Raw genomic sequence first — 27,061 nt, forward strand, 5'->3', positions numbered from 1 at the left:
TTCTGGTCATTGCCCTTCCTTTCTGGGAGGGCACCAGAGCTCTCAGAGCTTCTGCTGGGTGGAGGCATCTGTCTGAGCAGCTCTGCCCAGACTCGGCTGTGAATGTCCTCCACAGCTCACGGGCGTTGCTCGTGAGATCAGAGCCTGAGTCACATCATCTCCAAACATCTACATTTTGGCTTTCAGGGAACCCCTGGCTCTTTCACTGAGCCACACCAAACACATGGGCTCCAGAGCAGCCACAGCTGCCAGGGAAAATCCACTATGGGGCTTTCCTGTGGGGTCATTGATGATCCGGAACTATTGGCCTGAACTTGACTCCAGCGGAGCAGATGAGGACAACAGTCTCCAGGACTTGGCCTCCCTCACTCTAGCCCTGCGGGGTCACTAGGCAAAACAGTTTCCAATTGAGACGGAGTAGCCTCTGAGGACATGAAGCCTCCCATGAAGATGGACAGGACACATCTCTGGGGTTATATGGGGTCAAGCCCAATGTCATCTTCATGCTTTGAAGCTTATGGTGGGGCTCCTTGCTCATCTTCCAGTCCTCCTGGGGCTGCCACCCACCAGCTTCCTCCACCGCCCAAGCTAGGTGGGTAGTGCAGCTCTGGTTAAGGAAGCTTGGAGGTGCGGGCAGGGATCAGACTAAATTGTGCAGGCAGTTTGCATTAATTAGAATAACTTACCCAGACACCACTCTGGCTTCTAAGAAAAATAATGTAAACATTCAAAACATACTTAGGACACAGCCTAGGGTTTTTTTGCCAGGAGCAGGGAAGGAAGTTTATGGGGTCTTCAGATGTCTGAGATTCTTAAAGGGATTTCTGGTCATAGGCCTAGGTCCCCTTTGCCCTTCCTTTCTAGGGGGGCACCAGAGCTCTCCACATCTTTTGTTTTGTTTTTTGGTGGGAGAAGGATACCAGAGATTTAACTCAGGGGCACTTAACCACTGAGCCACATCCCCAGCCTTTTTTGTATTTTATTTAGATAGGGTTTTGCTAAGTTGCTTAAGGCCTTGCCAAATTGCTAAGGCTGACTTTGAACTCACAATCCTCCTGTCTCAGCCTCCTGAACCACTGGGATTACAGGCATGGGACACCATGCGTTCAGCTTAGGTGTTTTTGAACAGTAGTGGGGATGGCGAAAAGCAGCAAGTATTTAGAAGGTGGATGTGGAGTTTAAGAAAAGATAGACATTTTTTTTCTCCCCAAGGTTCAGGATCTTATGCAAGTCCTCAAGGACAAGGGCAAGGAAAATGGAAGGAATGGCAAATAATACCTCTCCTCCCCGAGTAAAAGGACATCTTCCTTGGGCTGTTCCCTGAAATTAGGGCCCACTTAGGGGAAAGGCAGGAATCAGGAAAAGACCAGCAGCCTCCAATGCTTCTCACAGATCCCCACCCAGCCCTGCTTGGTTGCCAAGTGTACCCAGCTGAGGATCTTCCCTGCCTCTCAGATAGCCCAGTAATAGTCACAAAATACAGAAAAGGCAGCCATGTTTATTCTGTTTCTCGAAGGTGCAGGCCTGCTCTCTGCTCAGGGCCCTGGGCTTACAGGCCCGCGCTCATTGGCAGGGCTCTTGTCAGCACTGCCTAGAGGCAGCCCAGGACCAAATGGTGCATTCGAGCCAGAAGGCAAGCAAAGAGTCCCTGAGGCACAGGCACTTGGCCCACCACCCATTTTCTCAACCTGAGGCTCATCCAGACCAAGAACAGAGGGACAACTGGCCTCTGTGTTATCTGTGGCCAAACATGGTGACTCTAGGGGACCCAGGAGGTGGGGGGTATTCAGTGTGAAACACCTTAAGAGGAAGAGGAAGGAAGATGGAGACGAGGTTGTTTGACCTGTACCCTGGGGAGTGCAGAAGGGGTGGGAGGGCCTGTGGGAGTCTCTTTTCCCCACAGCCTCGCCAGGTTCAGTCCTCCAGGCCTGGGTGACAGAGCAGCAGTCCCAGAGTCTGGAGAAAGCACAAAGGATGGTCCAGGCAGTGGCTGCTGCACTTTCCTGTGGATCGTGACAGAGTCGGCTGTGCAGCTTCCCAGGGGAACAGGCATTGGAAGGTAATGCTGATGACATCTCCTGACCATGGCCAGGAGGGAGGTAGGCTGATGAGATGGGACCAGATCTCACCCTGGGTTGGGTCCCGCAGTGCAGAAGAGCAGTGTGTGAATGATTCTAATGCTCTGGATGCCTCACATGCCCCCCACAGCTCAGACGTCAGGAGCTGATGGGAGTCTACCTAATCTGTAATGAAAGGCACAGGTTAGCAGAGTTAGTTTCACCTACCTATTGGAGAAACCTGCAAATCACACCCCAGGGCCCAGCACCATCAATATTTGGGAGTTCTCAGCCATCCAAGTGCCAGCTGTCCTTTTGTAGTGCCCTTGCTCCCTGAAAAGAACTGCTCTGGTTCTCATCTGACTGCTTCTTACGACCACCTGGGAAACCTAGGATACCCTCCAAACCCAGGCATCTGCACTCTTAGAAATGTCCATGGTGGGGGCTGGGGATGTGGCTCAAGCAGTAGCATGCTCGCCTGGCATGCGTGTGGCCTGGGTTCAATCCTCAGCACCACATACAAACAAAGATGTTGTGTCCACCGAAAACTAAAAAATAAATATTAAAAAATTCTCTCTCTCTCTCTCTTTAAAAAAAAAAAAAAGAAAAAGAAACTTCCATGGTGATTGCAATGTGCAGCCAGAGTTTAGGAGGTGGGAAAGGAGTTCAAATTGGTTCATTTGTATCTTTGGCTATGGCTCTGAATAAGGAAGTGAAAAACCACTAAAATAAAGTTTTGAGCTATTTGTAAATAGGCCACATATCACAGCAAGAAAAATTTATGTTGGTACTAAAAGTAGAACTTCCTGACCGAGAGGGCTATTTTGGAAAGTTTCTCCAAAGCTGCTGAATCTCCTTTTTTTTTCGGGCACTTAAGAGGATGAACTTCCCTGCTCGAGTGGAGAGGAAGGACATGCCTCCCCTACCCAAGGGGCCTCTTAAATGCTGGGGACAAACCACAAGCTCTGCTCCTGGTTGCCCTACGTCTGGCCCAGAGTCTGAGGTTCCAGACTGGAGTGACCTCTGGGAAACAATGAATGTTTATTGAGTCCTTCCCTCCACAGCCCCATTAGCCCTCAGGGACCTCACATATCACATCTTAAACTCTGTGATAATGCTGTAAGGTAGGAATTGTTATTTTTATTTCATAGGAGAGAGAACTGAAGCTCTGAGCTAAGCAAATCTCCCAGGATGACCCTGATGAGCAGGCAGTAAGGAGCATAGTCAGAATTCAGATCCCACTGAAATCCCTGCCTCTTTCTGTCATGCCACTTGTCCCTGAATGGGGGAAAGACAGACTTAAGGCTGATGGGGAAACTGTGGAAGTGTGTGCATATTATCCAGGTAGTCTCCAGTCTTCAGGGCAAGCAGAAACGTCCTTTATTCTGAGATCGTATCTTTGGTGTTGATGTGTTTTGTAAGTGGGACAGCTACAGGGCAGGCCTTTTGTCCTGTCAAATGTGCAAGCTTAGTCAGATGAGTAGTTGGCAATCCTGGCTTTCTTTCTTTCTTTCTTTTTTTTTTTTTTTTTTTTTTTTTTTGTGACTTTTACTGGTGCACAAAACCAAAAAGTGTGCGCACCACTGCATTCACTCCTACCCCAGTAGAGGGTCTCCCTGGCAGCTTGGCTAAGAGCTTGGGCAGGAGAACAGCCCCCTGAGGCTGGAGAGGCACAGGCTTTGGGCACTGAAGCTGGGCTGCATGTGGCACAGTTTCCTGGGGCAGGACATATGGATGGAGGTAGTGCCCACTCTGAGGACAGCTGGGGAGACTCCAAGAGACAGTGTGGGAAGCCTGAGCACAGTGTCCACACTCAATGCAGATGAGGACCCAGGCACAAATCCACCTGCCTCCAAGCCCCATCTTTCTGACAGCACTGAGGCTCCCATGTTAAAGTCTAAGTGAAACCTCAGCCCCTCGGGATGATGACCCGCTTGTGGACATGGTCTGAACTCCAATGCAGCTGTTTAGAAAATCGATGCCATCAAACTGGGGGTGTGGTGGCACATGCCTATAATCCCAGCAACTTGAGAGGCTGAGGTAGGAGGATCGCGAGTTCAAAGCCAGCCTCAGCAAAAGGGAGGTGCTAAGCAACTCAGCAAGACCCTGTCTCTAAAGAAAATACAATATAGGGCTGGTGTTGTGGCTCAGTGATTGAGTGCCCCCCAGTTCAATCCCCAGTACCTACCCCCCGCAAAAAAAAAAAAAAGAAAGAAAGAAAATCCATGCCATCAAGCCTGTGTGGACAGGCCCAGGGACTCTGTACCCCTCAAGCCATGGCAGTTTGAGGACCCAGCCCTCCCTGGCATATAGCAGGAGCTTCTTTACCGTTCGATGATGCGGTTGTTATCCTGCAGGTCAAAGGCCAGCAACCTCATCTCCTCACAGAGCTCCTGCATGCTGTGGAGGCAGAGGCCAGAGAGGTGACGGGAGGTTGAAATTGCCATGCTCAGACCCCTCCTCTCCTGCCAAGGGACAGCCCTCTAGGCCTAACCTGAGGGAAAACGACTGGGCCCTAACCTCAGCACTGTAGGGTCCCCTCTCGTCCCCTCTCCCACCACACACCCTTCTCTGTGGCACTTACTGGAGAACCAGGTCCTTTGGCACAGGACTGGGGTGAGGAGCTATGGGGGGTGGTGAGGTCTGGACCTCTTTTGTTCTGTCCTGAAGGAGCTGGTAGGATAGCTGGTCTAGGATCTGAAGGAAGTCACACTTTAGTCAGAACGATTTGAGCTGGCTTATTTGTGGCTGGGGAGGGGACAGGCTGAGGAAGGGTAAGAGGAGGGTAACTAGCTACCCCCAGCCTGCATCTCTGGAGTCCCTGGAATTGTCCAGGCTTTCCCATGAGCCCCTTGTTCCCATCCTGGGAATGCAATGACACAACTACTTTCACTCATCTGTGCTTGGATTGAATGATGCAGAATGTCAAGTTCTCTTTTGTGTCTAGCTTGACCGTCTCGTGGTGTAATATGAGCCACGGGCTGCAGAGAAGAGGTAGGGGTGACCCCTGGCCACTCTCTGAAAGCAGAGAGCTGCTTGCACGGGTGTGTGCTGGGGAGGTGAGAAGGAGCAACAAGTGGCTTGCTCTGGGAAGCAGCAGCCCCTCTCCATTCCTTGTGGCTGGGTAGGCGGCTTCTCAGAGCCATCCGAGTGTTGGTCTTTTTGCAGACAGCTGGTCAGAAGACCAAGGAGAGTTCCCATGGCCTTGCTCAGGAGAGGCCTTGGAGCCTTCCAGGCTGCACAAGACCCCGAGGAAGGTGTCTCAACATCCCAGAGTCCCTGCCCTCCCAGTGACCTTTGGTCTGAGATTACCAAGACATGCTTTCCAATCTTTGCTCTGTGCTCAGGGCATGTTTGTGAGTCAGAGTCTTAATCTGCATCAAAGTGACCCCAATGTTCCCCCCCCCCAGGGTATCTGAAAACCACCACCAGCAGCTCTAGGGACCTTTGAAGACCTCACACCTTGCTTAGGTTTTCCTGGACTCCTTGCGCTTCTGTGTTGCAGGAGGTCGCAGAACAGCTGACCCGGCGCAGGTGGGTCCTGGTCTCATACACCTCCCTTGAGAAAGCAGGCGACCAATTAGACTTAGAGCAGGGCTCTGCTCACTCCCCCTGGGGTCCACCCAGCCTCATCATGGGGCCACCGCAGACTCCGATGGGTCCCAGGCACTTGCTGCCTTCCCTGCCTCTGCCCTTCTAAGCGTGGCTCATCCCTCACCTGCCTCCACGCAGATGGACCCTGCTGACTGAGGCTGGGGAGGGTCCCAACAGAACCACCGTAGGGAGCATGGACAACATGTGCACGACAGGTCACATGCGCACAAGAGGGGTGAGGCTCCAGAGACACAGATGACAGCCCACGCTGGGGCATTTATGGGGCAGAATGGTTACATCGCATTTCCAAAGCAAATCACCATCAAGACTTTTATGAATTCTCTAAGGTGAGGTTATGAACCGGGACTTTTCCCTGTTACACAGAGAGGAAATTGAGGCCCAGAGCCATTAGATCATTGGTTGGTTCGCAACCCTGACTACACATTAGGATCATCCTGAGGAGCTATTACCTAAACTCAGATCCATCAAATCAGAATTTGGAGGGACTAGAGGTTGGAGGTAGAATATCAGGGCACTGTTATTCTAATATGGGGACACTGGGTCTCAGCCAGGGAGGGATCACACAGCACGTTGGAGCCTGACTTCTCGTCTAGGGAGGGACTTGTGTTCATGTAGACAGGGGAAGAAGGGGTCCTGCCTGAAAGGGAACCCCAAACTCCTATAGAGAATAGTGTAAGAAGGCTCAATTAGAGGACAGACACCATCTGCCCCTGCTTCCCTGCCCAATCAGAAGCCCATAAACTGACTGTCCTTGTCCCAGTGGAACCTGATATTCTCCCCAGAGAGGAGGTTCCTACCACAACCAACTGGAATCGGGGAACGAATCCAGATTTTAGAGGTGTATTTACCTATGTACTAATCCTGGGTCTGCCACTTATTAGCTGTGTGATATTGAAAAGAGACCAGTTCTTTGAGCCGTAATGGGGATAACATCTACTGTATAGATATTTTGGGTCTAAACAAGCATATTTGTAGAAATCATCCCAACAGACTGCCTGGTCTGCCCAGGTACATAAGCACACCAATTTTCTCATTTCTTTCTTTACTTACTCCTCTACCTCAGCCAGGGCTTATAGAGCGCAGGGTCCTCAGAAGCCTGAGGGGGCCAGGCCCATCCTGGGGCCCAAGAGCTAAGGAAGAAGGGCCAGACTCTCACCTCATCCTCTTGCCATGTGTGACCAGGGCTGCTTGGTACTTTGGCACACACTCCTCCTGGAACACCTGCAGGAGCCTTTTGGCTAAATGACTGAAATTCACCCTGAAAAGCAGAGAAACCAAGGCCTAGAGATGAGCAGCCCGAGCCACTGTCAAGATCCACAATTTCATCTGAGTGCATGGCACCCGCCTATAATCCCAGCAACTCAGGAGGCTGAGGCAGGAGGATCACGAGTTCAAAGCCAGGCTCAGCAAGTCAATGAGGCTTTCAGCAACTTAGTGAGACCCTGAGACCCTGTCTTGAATACAAAATAAAATAGGGCTGGGGATGTGGCTCAGTGGTTAAGCACCTGTGGGTTCAATCCCTGGTTTTAAAAAAAAAAAAAAATCATTTGCATCATGTAGGCTAGAGGTCAGCAAAGCACAGGTGTCAACAGGGATGGGAGATGGATGAGGGGCCCTCCTGAAACCCACACACTCTCAAGCAGAGGGGAGGACAGATGGTGGTTAAGGAAAGTGCATGACTATGTGCCCCCCCCATCCCCATGATTATGTGCGTGTGTGTGTGTGTGTGTGTGTGTGTGTGTGTGTGTGTTTGTGTAGGGGGACAGGGATGGAAGCACACCTGGGGAGAGGGTCTCCAAATAACTACTGGACCATGGGGGAAGCATCATGAAAGATGAAAGTATCTGGGAAACAGAAGCTGAGGGAAGCACAAAGCAGCAGAGGTCAGAGGCAGGAAGTGGGAAGTAGTAAATCAGGGAGGACAATTAGGGAAAAAAAAAAAAACAGCCCTAATATTGTTCATGCCAGAAGTAAATGCAGATACATCAAGATTGCTGCCAAAGCCTCCCTCTGACTCAGCTAGGCAGTGTCCTCCCCTGACCATAGATAACCTGCCCCAGATAGAGTTATCCCCCTCTTCTCAGCTCAGCCTAGGAGCAGGGCCCTTCCTGTCTGGCACAGACAATGGCTCTGCCCTGCTGAATCCACTCTCCTGGTCCCCGCCTGCCAGTGGACAGGCCACTCACTTATCCAGCTTGTGAATCTGCTCCTCATTGTAGCCGAGCCCTGAAGGAAACAGACAGAAATGATGTCACCTACTTAATCATCAGCAAAACAGAGTGCTACAGGGACTTGGGGACAGTTATGAAGATGAAGACAGCCCAGCTTGGGCCCTGTTTCATGAGAGCTCACAGCCCGTTGGAGCCAGGAAAGACAGAGGGAGAGGAACACCCATGTAACTCATTACAACTTAGGACATTATTACTCTGACCAAGTCCCTGGTTATGATTTAGGGGCCTAAAGAAGCTGCAGAAAAATTGCCACGAGGCTCCAGAGGAAGGTGAACCTGTAGTGCAGGGCTGGGGGCTTGGGAATTGGGGAGTGCTGGGTGAGATGGGCCTTGAAAGATGTTTGGTCAGCCATGGCTCTCATCCAGGAGGGACTGATGCCTGCAGCTGGTCGGCCCAAGCCCGGAAGATCATGCTCCCAACAGAGCCAGATGGACTCTGCAGCAACTAGTTGGAGAAGCTTGGCCACCACCTTCTAACTCTCCCCCTCTGCCCAGTGACTTTTGCAGATGGAGCACGTTGGCCGCGGGTCTGAAGTTTTGTGACTTTGGCCTTGGCCAACCCCTGAAGGGCCCTAATGTTCACATCAGGGAGATGCTGCCCCCTGCCGGGCTTCAAGGGAATGGGCCTATAGGTGATGGCAGCCCCAAGATAATAAGCAAGTTGGCCTTTCCTGCCTTCCCATTCCACTCCCCTAATATAGCAGGATCCCCTTCCTGAGCCCCACAGTCAGCATAGAGTACTTGTGGGGTCCAAGAGATCTGGAACAAGTCCCAGACCTGCCTGCTATTAGCAGGTGGCCAAAGGCAGATGATTTGGATTTGGTGAGCCTGCTTCCCCAGCCATCTCAGGTACCACTTGGGGCTCCTGTGTGGATCATGTCAAAGAGTGCCCTAAAGATACTGAGTGTCTCCCAGAATGGCATCTTCTAACACACCAGGCATTAGCAGTTAAAGGTTTGAATAAGGCTCTGGAAGACTAATAGAAATGAAAATCCTTTGAGAGGCTGTAAAAAGGGGCAACTGAAAGTTGCTAGATCTATATTGCTTGGGTTACTTTATCTTTCTGTTTCTATTGGACTGTTTCCTCATCTATAAAATGGGGAGGATAATGGCTTCCAGGGTTTTAAGACATGCAGAGCCCCCAGGACGGTGCCTAGCACAGAAGGTGCTCAGGTGAAGTTTAGATGGCAGTGTTAATGGAGTCTGGCCATAGCGGCAGAAGACCTCCTAGGTGCTCCTGAAGCCATAGCCAACTGGATATAGGGCCAGTCTGGCTGAGCCCCAAAGCCTAGTTGGCCTACAGAGACAGAAGATTTCGCTTTCTCCATGCCCTGTGGTCCCCTATACCCTCCAAGGCCAGATTCAGAGGCAGGACTGAGACCCCTAAAAAGAGAGGATTATCTTCTGGAGATCTCTGTGTCCATTATGGTAGCACCAAACACACAGCTACAGAGCACCTGATTGCAGCTAGTGAAACTGAGGACCTGAATTTGAATTAATTCAATTAATTGAAAAGCTGAACTGGTTTAACATATTAAATATTAAGCACAGATCTGTTGTTTTGTTAAGACTACATTTCACTTTGTTAAACACTTAGCTTCCAAATAGAGAAGTGCTCTAAGTGTGAAATACACATGGAGTTTTGAAGACTCTGTGAGAAAAGAAACATTAAATATCTCTTTAATAATTTTGTTTTCACTAATTGCATGCGACAGTGACATTGGGTTGAATAAAACATATTACAATTAATTCTACTTGTTTCTATATTTTCAATCCTGGGGATCAAACACAGGGCCTTGCACATGCTAGATAAGTGCTCTATCTCTTAGCTCTATCCCCAGCCTTTTAAAAAAATTTTAAAATTTGAGACAAGGTCTAACTAAGTTCCCAGCCTGCCCTTGAAATTTTGATCCTTCCTGCCTCAGCCTCCCAGAGTAGCTGGGATTGCAGGTTCACACAACAGCACCTTGCATGTTTTTTATTTCTACTTTTTAATTTGGCTGTGAGAGAATTTAAAATTACATATGTGTTTCATTGTGTTTTTATTGAACACAATTTATTGCTTTTGAGATAATCCCATGGATAGAAGAGTATTAGGCAACAAAGCCTAAGGCCTGCAGTCTGCGGATTAGGAAACACTTAGAACAGGGGGGGACACAGAGGGTCAGCTTGGATGTGTTTGCTCCCCAGCTAACTGGGGCCTCCCTAGGCTCCCCCTGTCCCCTTTACCGCTCTCACCCTTCCCTATGATGGCAGTCACCTGGGCAAGCAGGTTCCCATTCCATAGCCTGTGAATGGGATGGCCCCGCCCAGGTCTCTGTGAGCATTAGTAGATCACACAGGCATGTCACCTGGCCCTGTGACTCTCAATGGGATTTCTTCTGATCCCCCTTTTGAAAACCTGGCTTTCTCTGTACCCCCAAAGACACAGAGGATAGGAAAACACTCAAACCATAAAGTGCCCTGTCAAAATAAGGAGTCCCTTTCAGGACTGCTTAGGCTCTGGCCCACTGTGTCCCCTACCCATGTCATCTAAACCTCTCACAGAACAATGGGCACAAGAGTAAAGGCTTCAATCCTCATTGGCCTGCAGGCAGTGGGCAGGGGCCCTGCCTTAGGCCAGCTGCTCCCTGACCCCACCTAGCACTATCCACTCAGAGGCCTCCACCCACACCGAATGGGGTATCCACCAATCTCAGGAAGGGAGGAAGGCAGAGGGAGGGAAGAGAGCATAGGGGACATTTGCTCTCCATGGCTCACCTGGCCTCATCCTCGATTTCTTAAACTGTTTGTAGATGAGGCTCATCTTGTCCACACAACACTGAATCTGCTGGATGCTGGGCAGGAGACAACAGGAAGAATCAAACAGCACAGAGCAAAGGTGAAGGAGAGGATGGGATGGGGGTTGGGTAGGGGAGAAGCTGTCTCCCTGCAGGAGGAGCCTCATTGCCCCAGTTCTGGGGGCCAGTCTGGAAGCAGGGGTCACTGTTCTGTCTCTGAGATTATTTGAGAAATCTTAGAGCAAGCCAGCCATCTCCCATCCTCCTGTTCACCCCCACCCCACATTCCCTCACACAAAAAAAATTAAGAGGTGAGAGAAGAAGTCAAACTGGTTAGGCAACAGGGAAGTGGCCCTTGCTCCACAGGAAGTTTTGAGAGTAGGCCTTGAGAGGCCCCAGAAACCCAAGAGAGTCTGCCAAAGACAGCTGGGATGGAGTGGAACAGAAATCACTCCTGGCCACCTGCACAGGGCAGAAGGGCAAATGCTCTTGGTATTCCCGAAGCTTGGCATATAGAAGAATTCTATGATAAATAATGAACCCATGATCCTTGTTTAAAACAGGAATGGGGGCTGGGGTTGTAGACCAGTGGTAGAGCGCTTGACTAGCACATGTGAGGCACTGGGGTCCATCTTCAGCACCACATAAAAATAAATAAAATAAAGGTATTTTTCCATCTACAACTAAAAACAATTATTAAAAAAACAAAAGAATCAGTGGTCAGCAGTCCGGCCAGGAGACAGGAGAGTCAGTAGGTGACCTTCCAAGGGTCTTCTCAGACTGGACAAAGCCCTGTGTTTGAGATATCCGGGGTCCTTCCTCTCCCCCAGGCCTACCAGACTCTGCTTCTTTCCCAGAGCTCCTTTAGGTATCTCATTTTAGCTGTTTCTGGAGCTGGACTCTGGGCAGAACACTCACTTTTCCCTGCCTTTTTCAGAATGTGGGGGTGGAGGACAAGGTGGCCAGGGTGGGACCCCGAATCCATAGAGTTTATCCAAAAGACTTAGGGCCAAGTGTTTTCTGAAAGGTAATTCAGAGCAGTGCACATACAGGCACCATACAGGGACCATGTCCCTAGTCAAATGTACTCACATCTTCAGAGAAACACAAGGACATTTACCCTAAGTAGACTAGATAGACTGTGAAGAACATTATGTCAGTTTAGGTCAACTTTTGTGGCCAAAACAGTTAAGAAGAACCCTGTGGTTTTCAGAGCTTTTGAATTTAGGATCAAGCATATGGGATAATGGATCTGTGGAGGCCCTCATGGCCACAGGTACCATACTCTCCACAGGCGCCATCTGCCCTGTTGTCAGACTGGGGCAAGGGGGCCCGCAGCTCCACCAGAGCAGACCCTGGGGTGGGTGGGCATTTGTGAAAAAGGAGAATGGATTTTTTTAAAGGTTAAAATCCTGTCTGCTGTAGGTCAAGAACACAGACATTGGAATTGGACAGATCTGTCCTGAAGCCCTCTGTCACTGGTCACTAACTGGCTGCAACTCAAGGCAAATTAACCTCACATAGTGAGCTTCCTCATCTCTAAATAGCCATTAGTATAGCGGTATTATCGTTTTTGGAGGATTCAGTGAGATACTGAGTGACAAGACCCACTCAGGGGCCTGACAGAAAGAGAGAAAGGAACCATACTTTTCCCAGAACTACAGAACCTGCGTAGCTTCCTGACTCCACTCTCAGGTAGGGGCAGGGACCCGGACCCTCTTCTCCTATGGTCTCAGGAGAGGGTCTGGATCCCTCCTGTATTCCTACCCTAGCTCTAACAGTCTTGCCAACAAAAGGGAGGAAGCCAGCTGACTTCCGGAAAGGACCCTATGGGCTGGGCCCCTCCCTACCCCAACCCCACAAATGAGGAAAATCCCACAGACCTTCTGTCTTCATGTACCTGATCCCGGTTCTTCACCAGCACCGAGTTGAGGTCCCTGAGGCTTATCTGTGTCTCTGTGATATTCTGGGAACATCTGGAGAGAACCTCAGCCAGCTATGGGACAAAAAGGCAGACCCCCCGGGGGTCCCTAGCTTGAGACCTGCTGGGCAGCCCTGCTAGAACACTGCCCACCCCCACCTCTACTCCTGTCTCCCAGCTCACTCACAGTCTGCAACCTCGACCTCAGATCTGCAACCTCCTTCAGCTCCTGGACCTCAGGTGTCTCCGCTGTGCTGTTCAACCTGGAGAGAAAGAAAGAGGGAGGAGGCTGCACTTGAGGGCTTAGGAGGAGGGATCTCTGGGAACACATGCTGGCATGGCATCTTTGAGACAACCTTAATGGCTCTCAGGGTCTCTGGGGAGTTTGGCACAAGGAGCCAACTCGAGAGAGCTCTGTATACCATGGTTGTGACATTGTTGAGTTCTGCAAAGAATAAAGGTTGAGGTGCATTGGGATATCTTGAATCTATGAAAATGTATGAGCTCGTGATACAAAGTAGCTTTCATGAACTCCTTACCAGGATAATTTGTAATTAAACAGAGAAAATGAAGTTCCTTTCCAGTAGAAACTGTACTCCATGATAACCAACAGTTATGAAGGGGATCTGTCTTTTGTAGACTACTAGGCAATAACGTGCCATGGCTTGGGATGGTAGCATCCTATTTCCCCAGAGAAATGATGCTCTTGAGCATAGTATTAAAATCAATGATGAATGATGGAGGGGTGGACCTTTGCATGATGACAAAGTGACATTATCCTGATTCTTTCATTTGCAAGAAAAATGCATGTACAGTAGAGGAATCAGGCTGTCACTGCCCAGTGATGTGTCAATAGGAAGTATCCAGTGTCATCTATGATGGGTTCTAACATAAAATGTTTAACTTGAATCCATTCAGTCTGTAGAAGTTCCAATGTAAATTGGAAATACCAGGAAAGAAGAACAGGGAGACATCATGATGAGGAAGCTCTAAATGAGCCCAGAAGACAGGACAATGAACTTGGTCCCTGCAATAAGCCAGTGGCATGTACAGCGGGCAATTGGGAGAGTTTGTGCCAGCTTAGAATAGACTTAAGGGACAGAACGACCAGAAACAAAGTGAGGTCTTGGACTGGATTCCAGTATGAATAAAACTAGCTGTAAAAGAAAATGTGGGGGGTAATCTGAAAAATCTGAAAAGAAATATGTACCAGATAAGAGGAAACTATATGGATATAGAAGGGGGTGGTGCTCCTTAGCTGAGAAAAGTGGGCTATAGAGTACTGAATAAATACATGCTGGTATATATATATATATATATATATATATATATATATATATATATATTATAATATATAATATTCTTCTTATAATATATATAATATTCTTCTTATAATAGAAAGGAATTTACTACATATAGATATGCTAATGAAATATAACAGCCTGTCTCTGGGGGGCAAAAGGTGGTGAAGTTATTTTTCTTTTGCTTATCTGTACTTTCTAATATTCTACCATTAATAAATGCTTTTTATTTATTTTATTTTATTTAAAAAATTTTTTCGCCAAATTCCCAGCCCTATTTTTGTATTTTATTTAGAGACAGGGTCTCACTGCTGAAGCTGGCTTTGAATTTGCAATCCTCCTGCCTCCGACTCTGGAGCTGCTGGGATTACAGGTGAGTGCCACTGTGCCCAGTGACATATGCTTTTTAAATAACAATAAGAATTAAGAAAAAAAGAATCCCATATATTTTAGCTTAGGAATGGAGAGTCGGGGAGGAAAGAAGTGAGCAGAGAGCTTAGGGGTGAACTGGAAGTCCACAAAGGCAAGGACACTGTCTGTTTTGCTCATCAGGTGCATCAGGGCCGGCAGCAGTCACCACTTCATGAATGCAGAGCCCTTTACTGAATGCCATTTGAGGCGGGGAATACTAGACAGCTGAAGAGGACCAGCTGACCTAGTGCAACCCCTCAGGGAGTCAAGAGTCCTGGATTCAAGTCCTAGTCCTGCTAGCCACACTTGCCATCTGTGTGACCTTGGGTTACTTACCCTAGCTTTCTAAGGTCTCAGGCTCTTCATCTATAAAACAGGGAGACAAGTTTTCTTCCTGCTCCTTAATAAGGTGTTCATGGGGATCCAATGAGACCTCCATGGTAAAGGGCTTGCCAGCACACAGTTTTGGGGGTAGGACTGGGGTTCTCAGAGCCAGTTCTAGCTGCGCAGACAGTGCCTCAGGCGGCAGCAGCTGCAGAGGAGTGTCACAGGGCTTTGGGACAAAGGCAGGACTACTCTGCCAAGGGAGCTGTGTGTGTGTGTGTGGGGGAGCTGAGAGATGCAAGCTGCTTGCTGGGGATGTGGGTGACCAGGTGAGGCACTGAGGGGCCGCTCTGTACCTGCAGATGTTACACCTGCAGCTCAGATACCTCAGATTCCACTGCAGGTGGAGCTAGTGGCTTTGGCCCTTAGAGGAACCTACAGGTCTGAGGATGTGCAGAAGAGAATGGGATTGCAAAATGTTGGAGCTGGGAGGCCTTGGAGGTGGTTTAGAAGATGAGGATAGAGGCCCAGGTGGGGAAAGGTGGTGAGGGCCTGGTCCTATCACACCTGGCCCTCTGGAGTCCTGCTCTCATCCTCCTTGATAGGAGAATGTAGCATGCCTGACCCTGAGTTCTCCAGACACACCAGGCTTCAGGGAGGCCTTGGAGGCAGAATGGAAAAACAATAGCCCCATGACACCAGGCTCCACCACCTCTCACTCAAACCAGGGCAAAGCTAGACGAATGTGCAATCAATTTCTCTACACACCTCTTCCCTGATAAAAAACCTAATGGTCATTTTATTGGCACCCAACCTCCCTCTAACTAGACTTTCCTGGACCCCCATGCCCTCCCGCTCCATTCCCCACCCACCACCCATCCCTCTCTGGCTTCATTCCAGGACATTTTCCATCCCGGCTGTGGTTTCACTAACCTCACAGGACCCCCCTCCTTCCTCTAAACATGGTCCTCTTTTCCAATCTCTGCATAGACCCTCCTACAAAAGGTATTCTTTCTCTTTCTGGCCTAAAATGCCTCTTCCTCCAGGAAGGCTTCAGTGGCTGCCTCTACCTCTCTTTACTTTTTCTGCCAGCCCCCATATGTCAGAGAAGTCTGGGACCCTCTGTGTGATGTGATGCCACATCTCTCCCTGGATCTCCTTTCTGAGCTCTGGACAGAGTCTTCTCAGAGGAGATTCATAAGCCATGCTGATAGATCCCACCCTGTGTCACCATTTGAAGGGGCTCAGCCATGACAGGACTCTACTCCTGTCATCTGGAGACGCTGCTCTTCCTCACATCCCCTCTGCCCCATTATCAGTGTGGCTGCCGCCAGACCCCAGGAGGCAGGCAGAGCTGTGGGGAGTCAGCCCAAGGAGGGCCATTCCCTTACCTCCGAGGACAAGGGCTGGGGATGGTGGGAGGGGGACTTCAGGTATGTTTGGCAGTATCTGCTTCTTTTCACCACCATCTCCTCGTGGCAGGAAAGACTCTGGTCTGCAGAGCTCCCAACTCTCACCTGCCTCATACCTAAGACTTCCAGGGTTTGGGGGGCTGTGCCCACTTCTCCACAGTGATCTGGCCAAAAGTGTCTTCCTCTATTTCTCATTTCTAGAACCCCCAGCTCTGCTTCCTCTCCCCATCCTCTCTCTCTCTTTCTAACCCATAGTCCCTACTTAGCCCAAAACAGGGGAATAGAAGGTATGGGGTCCTTATGACTGGGCAGGAACTCAAGGAAGTCAGAGACAAGTGGAAAACCCAGAGGAGGCAGGAGCAGGGGCATGGAGATCATTGGATCTCCACCTTGGGTCAAGTCCATGGACTGTGCATGGCCATGGCCAGGAGTCTTTCCCTAGAGTTCTGCTTTGAGTCTTGGTGCAGCATGAGCATCCCAAATCATTCAGGGAGAGACCTAGGAGAGCAGAGACCCCTTGCTGGGGCTGGGAGACTGCCTGATACTGGGACAGGCAGTGCCCTCAGAGTCTCCCAGGTGAGTGACTGGACTGGGAGGGTTATTTTGCAGTCATCCTGACAGGTGGGGCAGGAGGGATAGATTGGGAGCACCCTCTCTATTTTAGCAGGCAGGGGAGGCAGGAGCTCTGGGTCAGGGAAGACCAGATACACGACAGGAGCCATAAAGGGTATAGAACAGACACAGAGAGAAGGGCTGGCCTGGGCAGGATACTCACCTCTCAGTGCCCAGGCTGCTGCTGAGGAAGAAGAGGGCTGTCCGTGTGACCTCTTGAGTCCGATAGCATGTGGCCTGGAGTACCTCCCTGCTCGAGAGGAGTCTGAGTCAAGGTCGCCCTCACTGGGGCACCAAGCAAGCCATGCACATTGGCATGGTCCCTGGGACAGTGCAGAGGAACTCTGGATGGTTAGCCTTGCCCTTTCTGCCCGCCCTGCCCTCCCCCTAGCCCTCAGGGGCACTCACACGACCCAGTACAACCCCCGAAGCATTAGCTCCTGCCCGTCTAGCAGGATCCGAGCTAGCCGCAGGGACTGGTAACCAACGCCCAGCACACCCTGAAACACACAGGTGGGCAGGGTCAGGTCCCACACCTCTTACCCCTGTGCCACACCTCCTCTCTGCCATCTGGGCACACCTCTCACCTTAGCTGTGTTGTAATCTGCCTGTAGGTCCACTTTGGGGACGAACTTGGGGATGTCCAGAGCAGCTGCAGATAAAGACCCTATCTGAGGGATTTGTCCCTATGGTTTGGATCAACTCTGAGCTCATTCTTTCTTGTTCCCAGATCACATTCCACCCTCAAGAATCTCTCACCTCAAACTTCCCAATTCACCCAGAGCCCTCACCTTCCAAGGCTTAAAGGAAAGGAGAGTGGGTACTTAAGTTGCAGTCCTTTACTGCCACCTTGTGGCCATTTTGGAGAATCCTCAAGCTCAAGATTTGGCTCAACAGAAAATGAACAAAACCCCTTGGGCGTCTTGCCCAAGGGTTTCAAGGTTAAATCACCTTCCCCATCTCAGAGAAGGAAGATGAAATTGGCATCATTAAAATGAGAAAGGATGATAGTTTTCTAGAACTTGGAGAAAGGAGAAAGCTCTGGAACTCTGACTACCTGCCCTCTACTCTAGCAGCTTGGGTTCCTGTTTCTTCCAATACCAACTACCAAGGTATTCCCCTCTACCACAGAGATTGGGCAGCACACCCTAAAGCCAAAACCCTGATTCAGTTGGTATTGCTTTCACAGATCTGAGAACACCGAGAAGCCCCTGGGGTCAGGCCACCAACTCAAAGTCACATGGTATCTCAGAGGCATGCACAGAATGTAAACCCGGATCTGCCTTCTATACCCCATGCACCCCAAAACAAAACAACAAAACAAAAGAAACCAAAACCATTAGTTAATGCCCAGGATTGTAATCCCCTGCATCCTGGAGGAGAATGCTGCCCAGCCTGGGTGACCCTACTCACGGTCCCTGAAGGCTAGCCCCTTTGGAGTCTCGCTGGCCATGCTGAACAGGGTCAGAGGGCTGCTGGCAGTTGTGTGGGTGATGTGCTGTGCTGAGAGGTTGGGCTCAAGAACACAGAGGTGACCCTCAAAGAGGTATTCCTGGTGGTGGGGGGCCACGTTGGTTTGCTCATACACGGCCTCCAGAAAGATGGCTATCCTAGACCCACCAGGGAGAGAGGGAGGGGAGGAAGAAGGATCAGTGGGTCGGATGTGGGGTCAGGGGACCAAATCCCAGCTAAGACTTGTCCCATGGGGGAAGCTCAGCTTTTCAGAGGGAGGGATGGAAGTGGTTTTCCCTCTCATCAAAGATGAAGAGAGAAAGGACAGAGTTTGTCTTACAGAGTAGAAACAGGACCCCAAAGTCCCAATACCCAACCTCTGCCTTTGCACGTTGGTTCCCTCTTCATTTCCCTTAAAATTCTCCTAATCCCATAAAGTACTCTAATAAATTTAGGAAATGCACACACACACACACTCACACACATGCAAACACACACACACTTCTGAGACTTAGAGTGCACATTGGCATCATGAAGAATACTGGACTTCTGAAGTACTAACAAAGAAATCTGTTTAATTTTGTGCCTACCTAAGCCCCCACAGAGAATGCCTTGGGAGGTGCTGCCTTACACACACATTTCTGCTTGGGTGGAGAAAGCCTTCGTACCTTCCCTCCCTCACCCCCACTCACGTGTTGTGGGCATGGATGTAGACACGGTGCAGGACGGCCTGGGACAGGGAGAAGACATGGACGACAACTCGCTGCAGGATGTCACTGGTTTCCGCAAAGAACTGGTCGAAGCCCCAGCACTTGGCCTGCTCCACTTCCAGGATGTTGGCCAGGATAGGCACCAGCTGGCTCTGCAGCCCCCTGCCCTCCCAGGACATGGAGACGGTCAGGGGCTAGGGCCAGATGGGTCCTCCTCAAGTAGGCCATGGGGACACTCCATGAGAAGGTCCTGAGGACCTAGGACCAAGGTGGTGGGGCAGGCTGGGTTGAGAAAGAATTGCTGGAAAAAATTCATTCCAGCCTCCAAATGGAAAACCCGAGGCCACAAAGGAAAAGTGGCGTACCCAAGAGAGCCACTAGAACAGGCCTCCAAGTTTCACTCAGAGGAGAGAAGTGGTACCCAGCCCAGACTTGGGGGTGTGCTCGCCCTTCCCACTCACATGGACAGCTGGCAGGTGATGGGGAGAGTGTAGCTCCACTCCAGGGGCCCGTTTTCACGCTTCTGGGTACCTGCAATGGCCCCAACTGGTTTCTCTGTGGTGATGCGGTACCTGGGGTGGGGCAGGATCAGTCAGTGGGGCCCCCAACCCACCATACTTCAAATGACAACAACCTTATCACGGAGAGTGCAAAGCACCTGTTAATGCCACCCAGACACTCTGAGGTGAGCTGGAAATGGAACTGGAGAGAGATGGCCCTCAGCCCATGAGAGCCCCTTGCCTTGGCTCCCCAGTCAAGCTCCCTGCTCTAGACAGAGACCTTCCCACCATCTGCTATCTCCACCCACTTCTGCATATGCCACAACCCAGACACCTCCACACCTGTGCCATGCTGATCTTGGCCCCCAATCTCCTCTCCTCTTCTGTCCTTTTCTCACCCAACCCTCTCTTCTGTGTCTCTCCTTCCCTGACAACCCCATCTGTGCCAGTCTCCTTCCCTTGTCTTTAAACCTAATATAGGCTCCACACAGCTTGTCCCCTGGGCTGAAGATTTGAGCACCAACCTTCCTGGTAATCCACTGATAAAACAGAAATTCTGAGATGTCATAAATGTAATTACTAGCACCAGGAGATGGAGTAGGGAAGAGATAAGGGAAGTTAATCAGTTAATAGCTCCAAGGACACTAAGGGAAGAGTGTTCCACATTCCTGGAAACCTTGACTTCAGTCCCCTCACTGTTGACCACCAGGGCCATCCTGCCCTGTTTTCATATCAACATTCTGGACTCTTAACTCAAGAGGCAATGAGTACTTCTTATGGACGGCTTCCTATTCCAAAGCTTTCCTGTCTCATCCTGAGAGAGAGTGCAGAGAGCAGCCATGGAGGAGGACAGTGGGCAGGGGGCACTTTGAGTGGACTTCTGGTGGACATGGAACCATTCCAAATCCATTTACTTTATCAGCACTTTGTTCACTTCCAAGAGCATAGCACAGCCATAGATTCAACTTGTGTGTGTGTGTGTGTGTGTGTGTGTGTGTATGTGCGTGCGTGTGTGTGTGTGTATGTGTGTGTGTGTGTGTTTATTTTCCCTAAAATTTAAAAAGAAATACTCTTAACTCTAGGTCCAGTGGACATTTTTCTGACTGCTACCTAGCTCTGCTGCTGTAAGTTGCAGGATTCATACCAGGACCTGCTTTTTTTCATTTCTTTTTCTGATAAGCATATGTGAAAGCTCAATTAATCTTTTTATTTCAGAGATCCTGCAGTCTCGAGACTTGGTGTGACACCAAAATCATATCCCTTTTGTTCTGGGCAGTGCAGCCTGGGAGTAGCCACTGTCTCCAGTTCCTTCTGTATCCAATAGCTGGAAACCACAGGAGGACCTTGGACCTGGGAGCTGGCCCCTCCTTGGCCCTGGCAGTCTCTGCCACCTTGGGCAATTCTCTCTGAGGCTCGGTAGAGAGGTGGTGAGCTGGGCGCCAGGGAAGTGAAACACTGAACCAAGAAAAGGGAGGATGAGCATCTCCCACAGAGTCAGGGAAAGTTCAGCTTCTAGTCTGAGTGAGGAGCCTGGGTGGGGACAGGGGAAAAGGAGACAGCAGGGACCAGTGAGGAAAGGGCCAGGGTCAGCCAGTAGGAAGTCCAGGGCCTGACCCCCTCATTCCCTACCCTGTGGCCCACCGTACATGATCTCCTTGTTGCGCCGGGGCCCGCCAAAAGGGACGAAAGGAAGGCTGCCAGTAGCTGCGTGGTACAGGGTCACCCCGATGCTCCAGAGATCCACAGTCACCCCAAATGCCTTTTGCTGGGGCTTGCGAAGCACTGCCCGCTCATACATGTCAGGGTGCTGTGAGAGAGAGAGCAGAGAGCAGTCGTGGAGGGGGACAGTGGGCAGGGGGCGCCTTCGTGGACTTTTGGTGGACATGGAACCATTCTGAATCCATTTACTTCATCAGTTTAAAAATGGGCACTGTGTTCACTACCCAGAGCATCGTCCTCTGCCTAGGGGAAGGTGTTGACTGGTTGCATCTCACCCCCTGAGGATGGGTCCGAGGAGCTAACTGTGGGGGGGCTGGGCAGGCTGTCTTAAAGAGCAGAAGGAATTCTGGTAGGGGAATAGCAGGGGTGGAGGAGATATAACCCTGAGAGAGCAGGACGAGGGGCAAGAACCCCTTCTAGGGGGCTCTAAACAAGGCACGAATCAAGGGTAATCAGCATGGGGAAAGACCCTCAGCCTGGGACAGCAGGTCCCCACATGTTACTCACTAGGTACTCCTCTGTCCCGTAGACAGAGACGAACTTCTCATCATCATCTAGCTCCCGGGCAGCCCCAAAGTCTGTCAGCTTGTAGATGCTCTGTCCCTCCTCCCCAATGAGGCGCATGATGTTGCCAGGCTTGATGTCCCGGTGCACGATGCCGTTCTCTCGCAGGTGGTTCATGCCGGCCACTGGGAACAGACAGAGGGCTGCTAACTGGCCCTGGGAAAGGCTGTCCTTGGCCCCAGGGAGACCCGGAGGAGTTCCCACCAGGTGACAGGGCCACAAAAGAAACAGGAGAACAGAGATGGGCACGGGGGAAGGAGGGACGTTCCAAGGACCCTAGAGTATTAAGGTTCCATCTGGATTCTCAAAGAAACCCAGGGCCTGCCTTTCCCCTTCTTATTTTTTTGTGGCCAAAGATAGTTCACACAATTTAACATTTTAACTGTGTTGGTGTGAACAGCGCAGCGCATTAAGCACATTAATATTGTCAAGCGCTCATCACTAGCACCTATCTCCAGAATTTTCTCATCTTCCCAAATGGAAACTCCATTAAACAACACCCCACCCCCAGGCCTTGCAACCACCATCCTGCCATCTGTCTCTAGGGATCTGACCACTTCAGGAAGCTCGTGTGAGTGGGACCATGTAGTTGACCTTCTGTGTTTGGCAGAGTATCCTCGGGGTGCATGCATACTGCAGTTGATGTCAGAATGTCCCTCCTTTTTAAGGCTGGAGTGGATCCTACTGTATGCATGTACACTATTTTATCCTTTTAGATATCCGCCCCCCCTTGGCCCTGTGAATAATGCTGATTGTACATTGGTATACACTCTTTTTAAAAAATTTATTTTTATTATTTTTTTGTACTAGGGATTGAACCCAGGGGCACCTAACCACCAAGCCACATTCCCAGCCCTTTTTATATTTTTATTTTGAGACAGGGTCTTGCTAAGTTGCTTAGGGCCTCACTAAGTTGCTGAGGCTGGCCTTGAACTTGCAATCCTCTTGCCTCAGCCTCTGGAGCAGCTGGGATTATAGGTTTGGGATTATAGCCACCGCACCAGGCTTAAAATTTATTTTTAAATTATAGTTTGAAGCTGAATGATTAACAGGAATCAGACACCTGGGTTCTGCCCATTTGTCTCAGTACTGTAAATGGAGACCCTTGAGAACGCTCATTTGGGTTGGGATTACTTGTTTCAGAATGTCCTACCCCCCTGGGTGGAGGGCCCAGGCCATGGCTGGTCCCATGGGAGCTGGGGACAGGGCGGGCTCACCCACACAGCGCAGAACCACCAGGAACTCGTCCTCCGGCAGCCCGAAGGTGTTCTCTGGGCTCTCCAGCACGCTCAGGAGACTCCCGCTGGAGCAGTATTCCATCACCAGCACCTTCTGCCGGCCGCCCCCCTGTGGCCGGGACAGAGGAAGGCTGGGGCGGAGGGCACTTCCCCTCCCCCATCAAGAAGAGGTGGCTCCCTGAGTAGAGCCCAGAGCTCTAGAGGCTTCTGGCCTGGCCTTCCTCTTTGGTCTTACATGGATCCCACAGGCCAGAATCCAAGGCCACCCTTCACTGGAAGCCCTCTCATTAGGAAATGATTCCCTCGTGCATTCTGACTGCTGTCCCACCCACCCTTGAGTTTTTTTTTTTTTTTTTTTTTAATTGGTGCATTATGATTCTACATAGTAGTGGAATTCATGTGACCTATTCATATATGCATATGGCATAGATTGATCAACTTCATTCCCCAGATCTTTCCCTTTTCTGCCTCTCCTCCCTCCCTATCCCCTTCCTCAACTCTATTTTCATGAGGTTCTTTTAGTATTTTTTTTTCTCTCTAGCTTCCACATATGAGGGAGAACATTCTACCCTTGACTTTGAGACTAACTTGTTTTGCTCAACATGTTGCTCTCCAGTTTCCTCCTCCCTGGTCTTGACTTTTTGATTAACAGGTGACCAAGTCTCTCCCCAGACTGAGGATCAAGAACAAGGCCATCCAACTTGACCCATTACGGGACTCACCGTCTCCTCCACTGCAAACAGCTTGACAATGTTCTGATGATTCAGCTTCCGCAGGACCTCGAACTCCCTCCCCTGTACCTCACGGGGGCGCAGGTAGCTGGCAGTGTTGAAGACCTTCACAGCGACCAACTCCCCGGATTTCTGCCATGGGTAAGAAGGTTGGGAAGTGGCCTGGGATAATGCAGGTCCCACTCCTGCTGAGGAGCTGCCATGCTCGCTCTCTGGGGCCCCTCTTCAGACTCCCAGCATCCAAACCTAAGGAGAGGAAGCAGGGTCCTACCCCCAGGTCCTTCCCCTATTCAGGTAGTAGATGGTCAGGTCCTGGGAGGTGACAAAGGCTTGGCACACCCAAGACCCTACAGGTGATGGCTTGTGGCAACTGTTACTCTTGCCATAGATACTAACTGCAAAGGCACTCAGCAGGAGGGCTGGGATTGGAACCTGGGCTACCTGAATCCAACTCCCACATAGGGGAGGGGAGCCTCATATATAATGATCTGGCTCCACAACGGATGCAGGATAAACCCAGGCATCCTGCTTCCCGCCTCTGCTATTCCTAGATCCCACTTGCTATCACCTCCCCCTGGATATTTGCTTTGTGCTGTCATCTGTCTCCTGTCCTAACTCGTACCTACTTAGTTCCCCACTGCCCAAATCCATGGGGTCCTTCCTCCCAAGTGGGTACAACGAGTCTGATGTCCCTGTCCAGCCACACACCACCTCCAGGCCCACCGGAGGCTGCTAGGGCTTCCTGCTGGGCACAGGGTAGTGGGGGTGGGTTGGGTTGGCCAGACTGCGGCCCCCACAGGGTTGCTACTTACCTTGTTGCGGGCCTTGTACACACTAGCAGTCGCCCCCTGGCCCAGCAGCTCATCTGTGTGCCACAGGTAGTTGGCGGTGCTCTGCATCTCCTCTCCCTGGAAAAAGTACACGCGGGGGACCCCAGGATTCTATTCCTAACCTGGAATGGACATTGATGGCTAGTCCAAGGCCACCCCAGAAAGGGCTCTATATGGCCATTTTACAGGAGTGGGGAAGTTGGAAGCACAGAAAGGTTAAGTAACTTCCTCCAAATGAAACATAACCAAGAGGAGGCCTGCTGGGCCCTCAGCCCATAGCTGGGCCTGTTCTACCCACAGGGCCATCTGTCTGTACTCACTCCCCAGTGTCCCCCAGCCCCTCCCATTCTGCAGAGATGAGCTTCTTTACTCCATCACTTCTTCCAGACTCTAGGGTTTTGGCATCCAGGCCTGGGACTGTCCCAGGAAGAAGAAACAGTGCAGGAGGAAGGGCCTAGGTCAGTCACACCACCACAAATCTCCAAGATTGCAACATGAGCCTGGAGCCCCCACACCACCCACGGCCTGACTGCCCGGCCCACCACTTCCTCTGCCCTGAGCTAACAGCTGCTCACCAGGTCACCAGCATACAGGTCAGTGCTGTTACAGAGAGAGAGAGAGAGAGGAGGAGAGGGACAGGGAACAGGCAGTGGGTGGGGAAGGCCAGAGACCATCAAACACAAGCCCTGAGGAGGATATGAAACCCCTCTACAGCCCTGTTCCCCATCTTTTCTCCTGTCCTATTTTCTCCAAAGGCCAGTTCCTTTAAAGCAACTGATTCCAGAAAGGGTAGCCTTAGAAGTCAATCTCAATGCTTGTCTGAAGTATAAGGTCAGGACTGGCCATTTTGAAATGCCTGAGGGCATCTGTGAAGGAATCCTAGATTAGACAAGGGCCTACTTCTGCTCTCATATCCCAGGCCTGGAGTCCTATGTTGCTTAGCTTTAAGCCTTTTCTCTCTCTAATCATTTTTTTTTTTTTTTTTTGGAAATGCAAATCCTTGAGTATGTCAGCTCCTTGAATCAGAGGCCACTTAAAGAGTTCATTGGTCAAGTCCGAGTTTCAGACTTGAAACTTATGTTTGCAGCATGCAGAAGCAACTGAGGCACTGGGACTACATAGCAGCTCATTATGGATGAACTGGCCAGGTTGCCCTGGGAGGAGTCAGCTGGAGGTCTGGGGTGTGAGGCTGGGGCAGAGCACACTGAAATCAAGCCCAAGGGCCCGGCGTGGGGAGCTCAGCCCCACCAGGTTGCATGACCTTCATCATTCTTCCTTGGGCTAGTGCAATACAACCCCTGTGCAGGGTGTGGCCAGGAATAGCTGAGGACCTAGGATGACCAGCAGTGTGGTGCAAAAGGCAGGGCCTCACAGTGGGCAACACAGCCTTGGGTTCTGTGCCTAGGAGCTCTGCTTGTGGCACATCTGGCTCTGGTCTGCCCGGGCACCTGTGCACAGAGGGCTCAGTAGCCTTCAGTGAGTGGATGGACGACGGATGAACGACGGATGGACGCCGACACAGAAGGTGCGCTGACCCACCCGTGGCCTCCCCGCCCTCCTCGGGCTCTTCCGTGGCCAGATGCACTTACCCCACGCTCTGAGTGGCCCTGAATCAGGCTCTCCCTGGCAAGTATGTGTTATGCTCTCTGTCTGTGGCAAGTCCAGGAGCTGAGCTACACCGGAAAGAGGAGGGCGGATGAGAGGCCCCCTTGGTGCTTTTTGATTCTCAGCCCCCATCAAAGGCCACCAACCCCAGCCCTTTAACCCTTTCCTGTTTGTCACCTCCCCCACAGGGCTGGGGGGTGGTTTCCAGTCTTCTTCCCCAGCTGTTCTGGGAGCCTTTCCTGACCACTCCTACTCCTGGGACTCCGGCCAGTGAAAAAGACCCCAAGGAGAGGTGTTGGGAAGCTTCGGGGTGTGGGGAAGCCCAGGAAAGGGGCACTGGTAACTGATGGGGTGTTCTTGTATGCCACAACCCTCCACGGGACTCACTGGCCTCCAGATAGTCCTTCCCAAGAGTGTCCACCAGGGAAGGCGTGCAGGATACCACCCTCCCCCAAGTAGCCACACAGAGAGCACAGGCAGTGGGCGCTGGGTCCCCTGAGCCACTCCTCTGCTGATGTGCCTGCCTGAGCCCTACCCTGCACTGCCCGTGCCCAGGATCCCCATGTCACCCTCCCCAGGGGATGCTGCATACTCACCCCATCGCGGCTTCAGAGGATGCCCACTTGTAGGACGGGGTGGCACCCCTGGCACCCTCAAGGCTTGCAGCAGTTATTCCTGGGCAGTACCCACAACATCCTGATAGTCAAGGACCCTGGGACACAGGCAGGGCTAGTTGAAATGGCCCTGTGACCCCTGGGAGCTGGGATTACAGATTTCTTCCCTGCCAGCCCTGACACCCAGCTCTGTAAAGCCCTGGCTCTGGGCTCTCTCATACTTCCTGATTTCGTTCTTTCCCTCCCCACCTCTCTCCCTCTCTCTCTCTTAAAGAGACAGGCAGCATGACTGCTACCGACACCACAGCAGGAAGGAGAAAGAGGATGCTTTGAGTTCTCAAGTGGAGGCAATAGAACTAGAGTCCGAGCCACAAAGAGGCAAGGAACTAGGCCTGGGCATCTGTGGCAGGCCACTGGGTCATGTTTTGGCACCTC

At 51.0% G+C, this 27,061-nt stretch overlaps 1 protein-coding gene across 1 annotated transcript; it reads right to left on the reverse strand.

Moving 5' to 3' along the window:
• Window positions 1–1,478: 1,478 nt before the first annotated feature.
• Ikbke (inhibitor of nuclear factor kappa B kinase subunit epsilon) lies at window positions 1,479–26,818 on the reverse strand. Its single transcript, XM_076831938.1, has 22 exons — window positions 26,609–26,818; window positions 25,997–26,080; window positions 24,390–24,485; window positions 23,569–23,709; window positions 22,826–22,955; window positions 21,552–21,733; window positions 20,972–21,132; window positions 19,287–19,397; window positions 18,808–18,987; window positions 18,077–18,273; window positions 17,251–17,315; window positions 17,072–17,163; window positions 16,827–16,913; window positions 12,791–12,866; window positions 12,566–12,678; window positions 10,663–10,739; window positions 7,859–7,898; window positions 6,829–6,930; window positions 5,520–5,616; window positions 4,642–4,754; window positions 4,386–4,457; window positions 1,479–2,243 (listed from the first exon to the last, which is right to left on the reverse strand). Exons 3-22 carry the CDS (start codon window positions 24,474–24,476, stop codon window positions 2,210–2,212), a joined length of 2,157 nt encoding a protein of 718 aa, XP_076688053.1. The 5' UTR covers window positions 24,477–24,485; window positions 25,997–26,080; window positions 26,609–26,818; the 3' UTR covers window positions 1,479–2,209.
• Window positions 26,819–27,061: the final 243 nt, after the last annotated feature.

Source organism: Callospermophilus lateralis, chromosome 13, assembly GCF_048772815.1.
Source record: "Callospermophilus lateralis isolate mCalLat2 chromosome 13, mCalLat2.hap1, whole genome shotgun sequence".
NCBI classification, from domain to species: Eukaryota; Metazoa; Chordata; class Mammalia; order Rodentia; family Sciuridae; genus Callospermophilus; species Callospermophilus lateralis.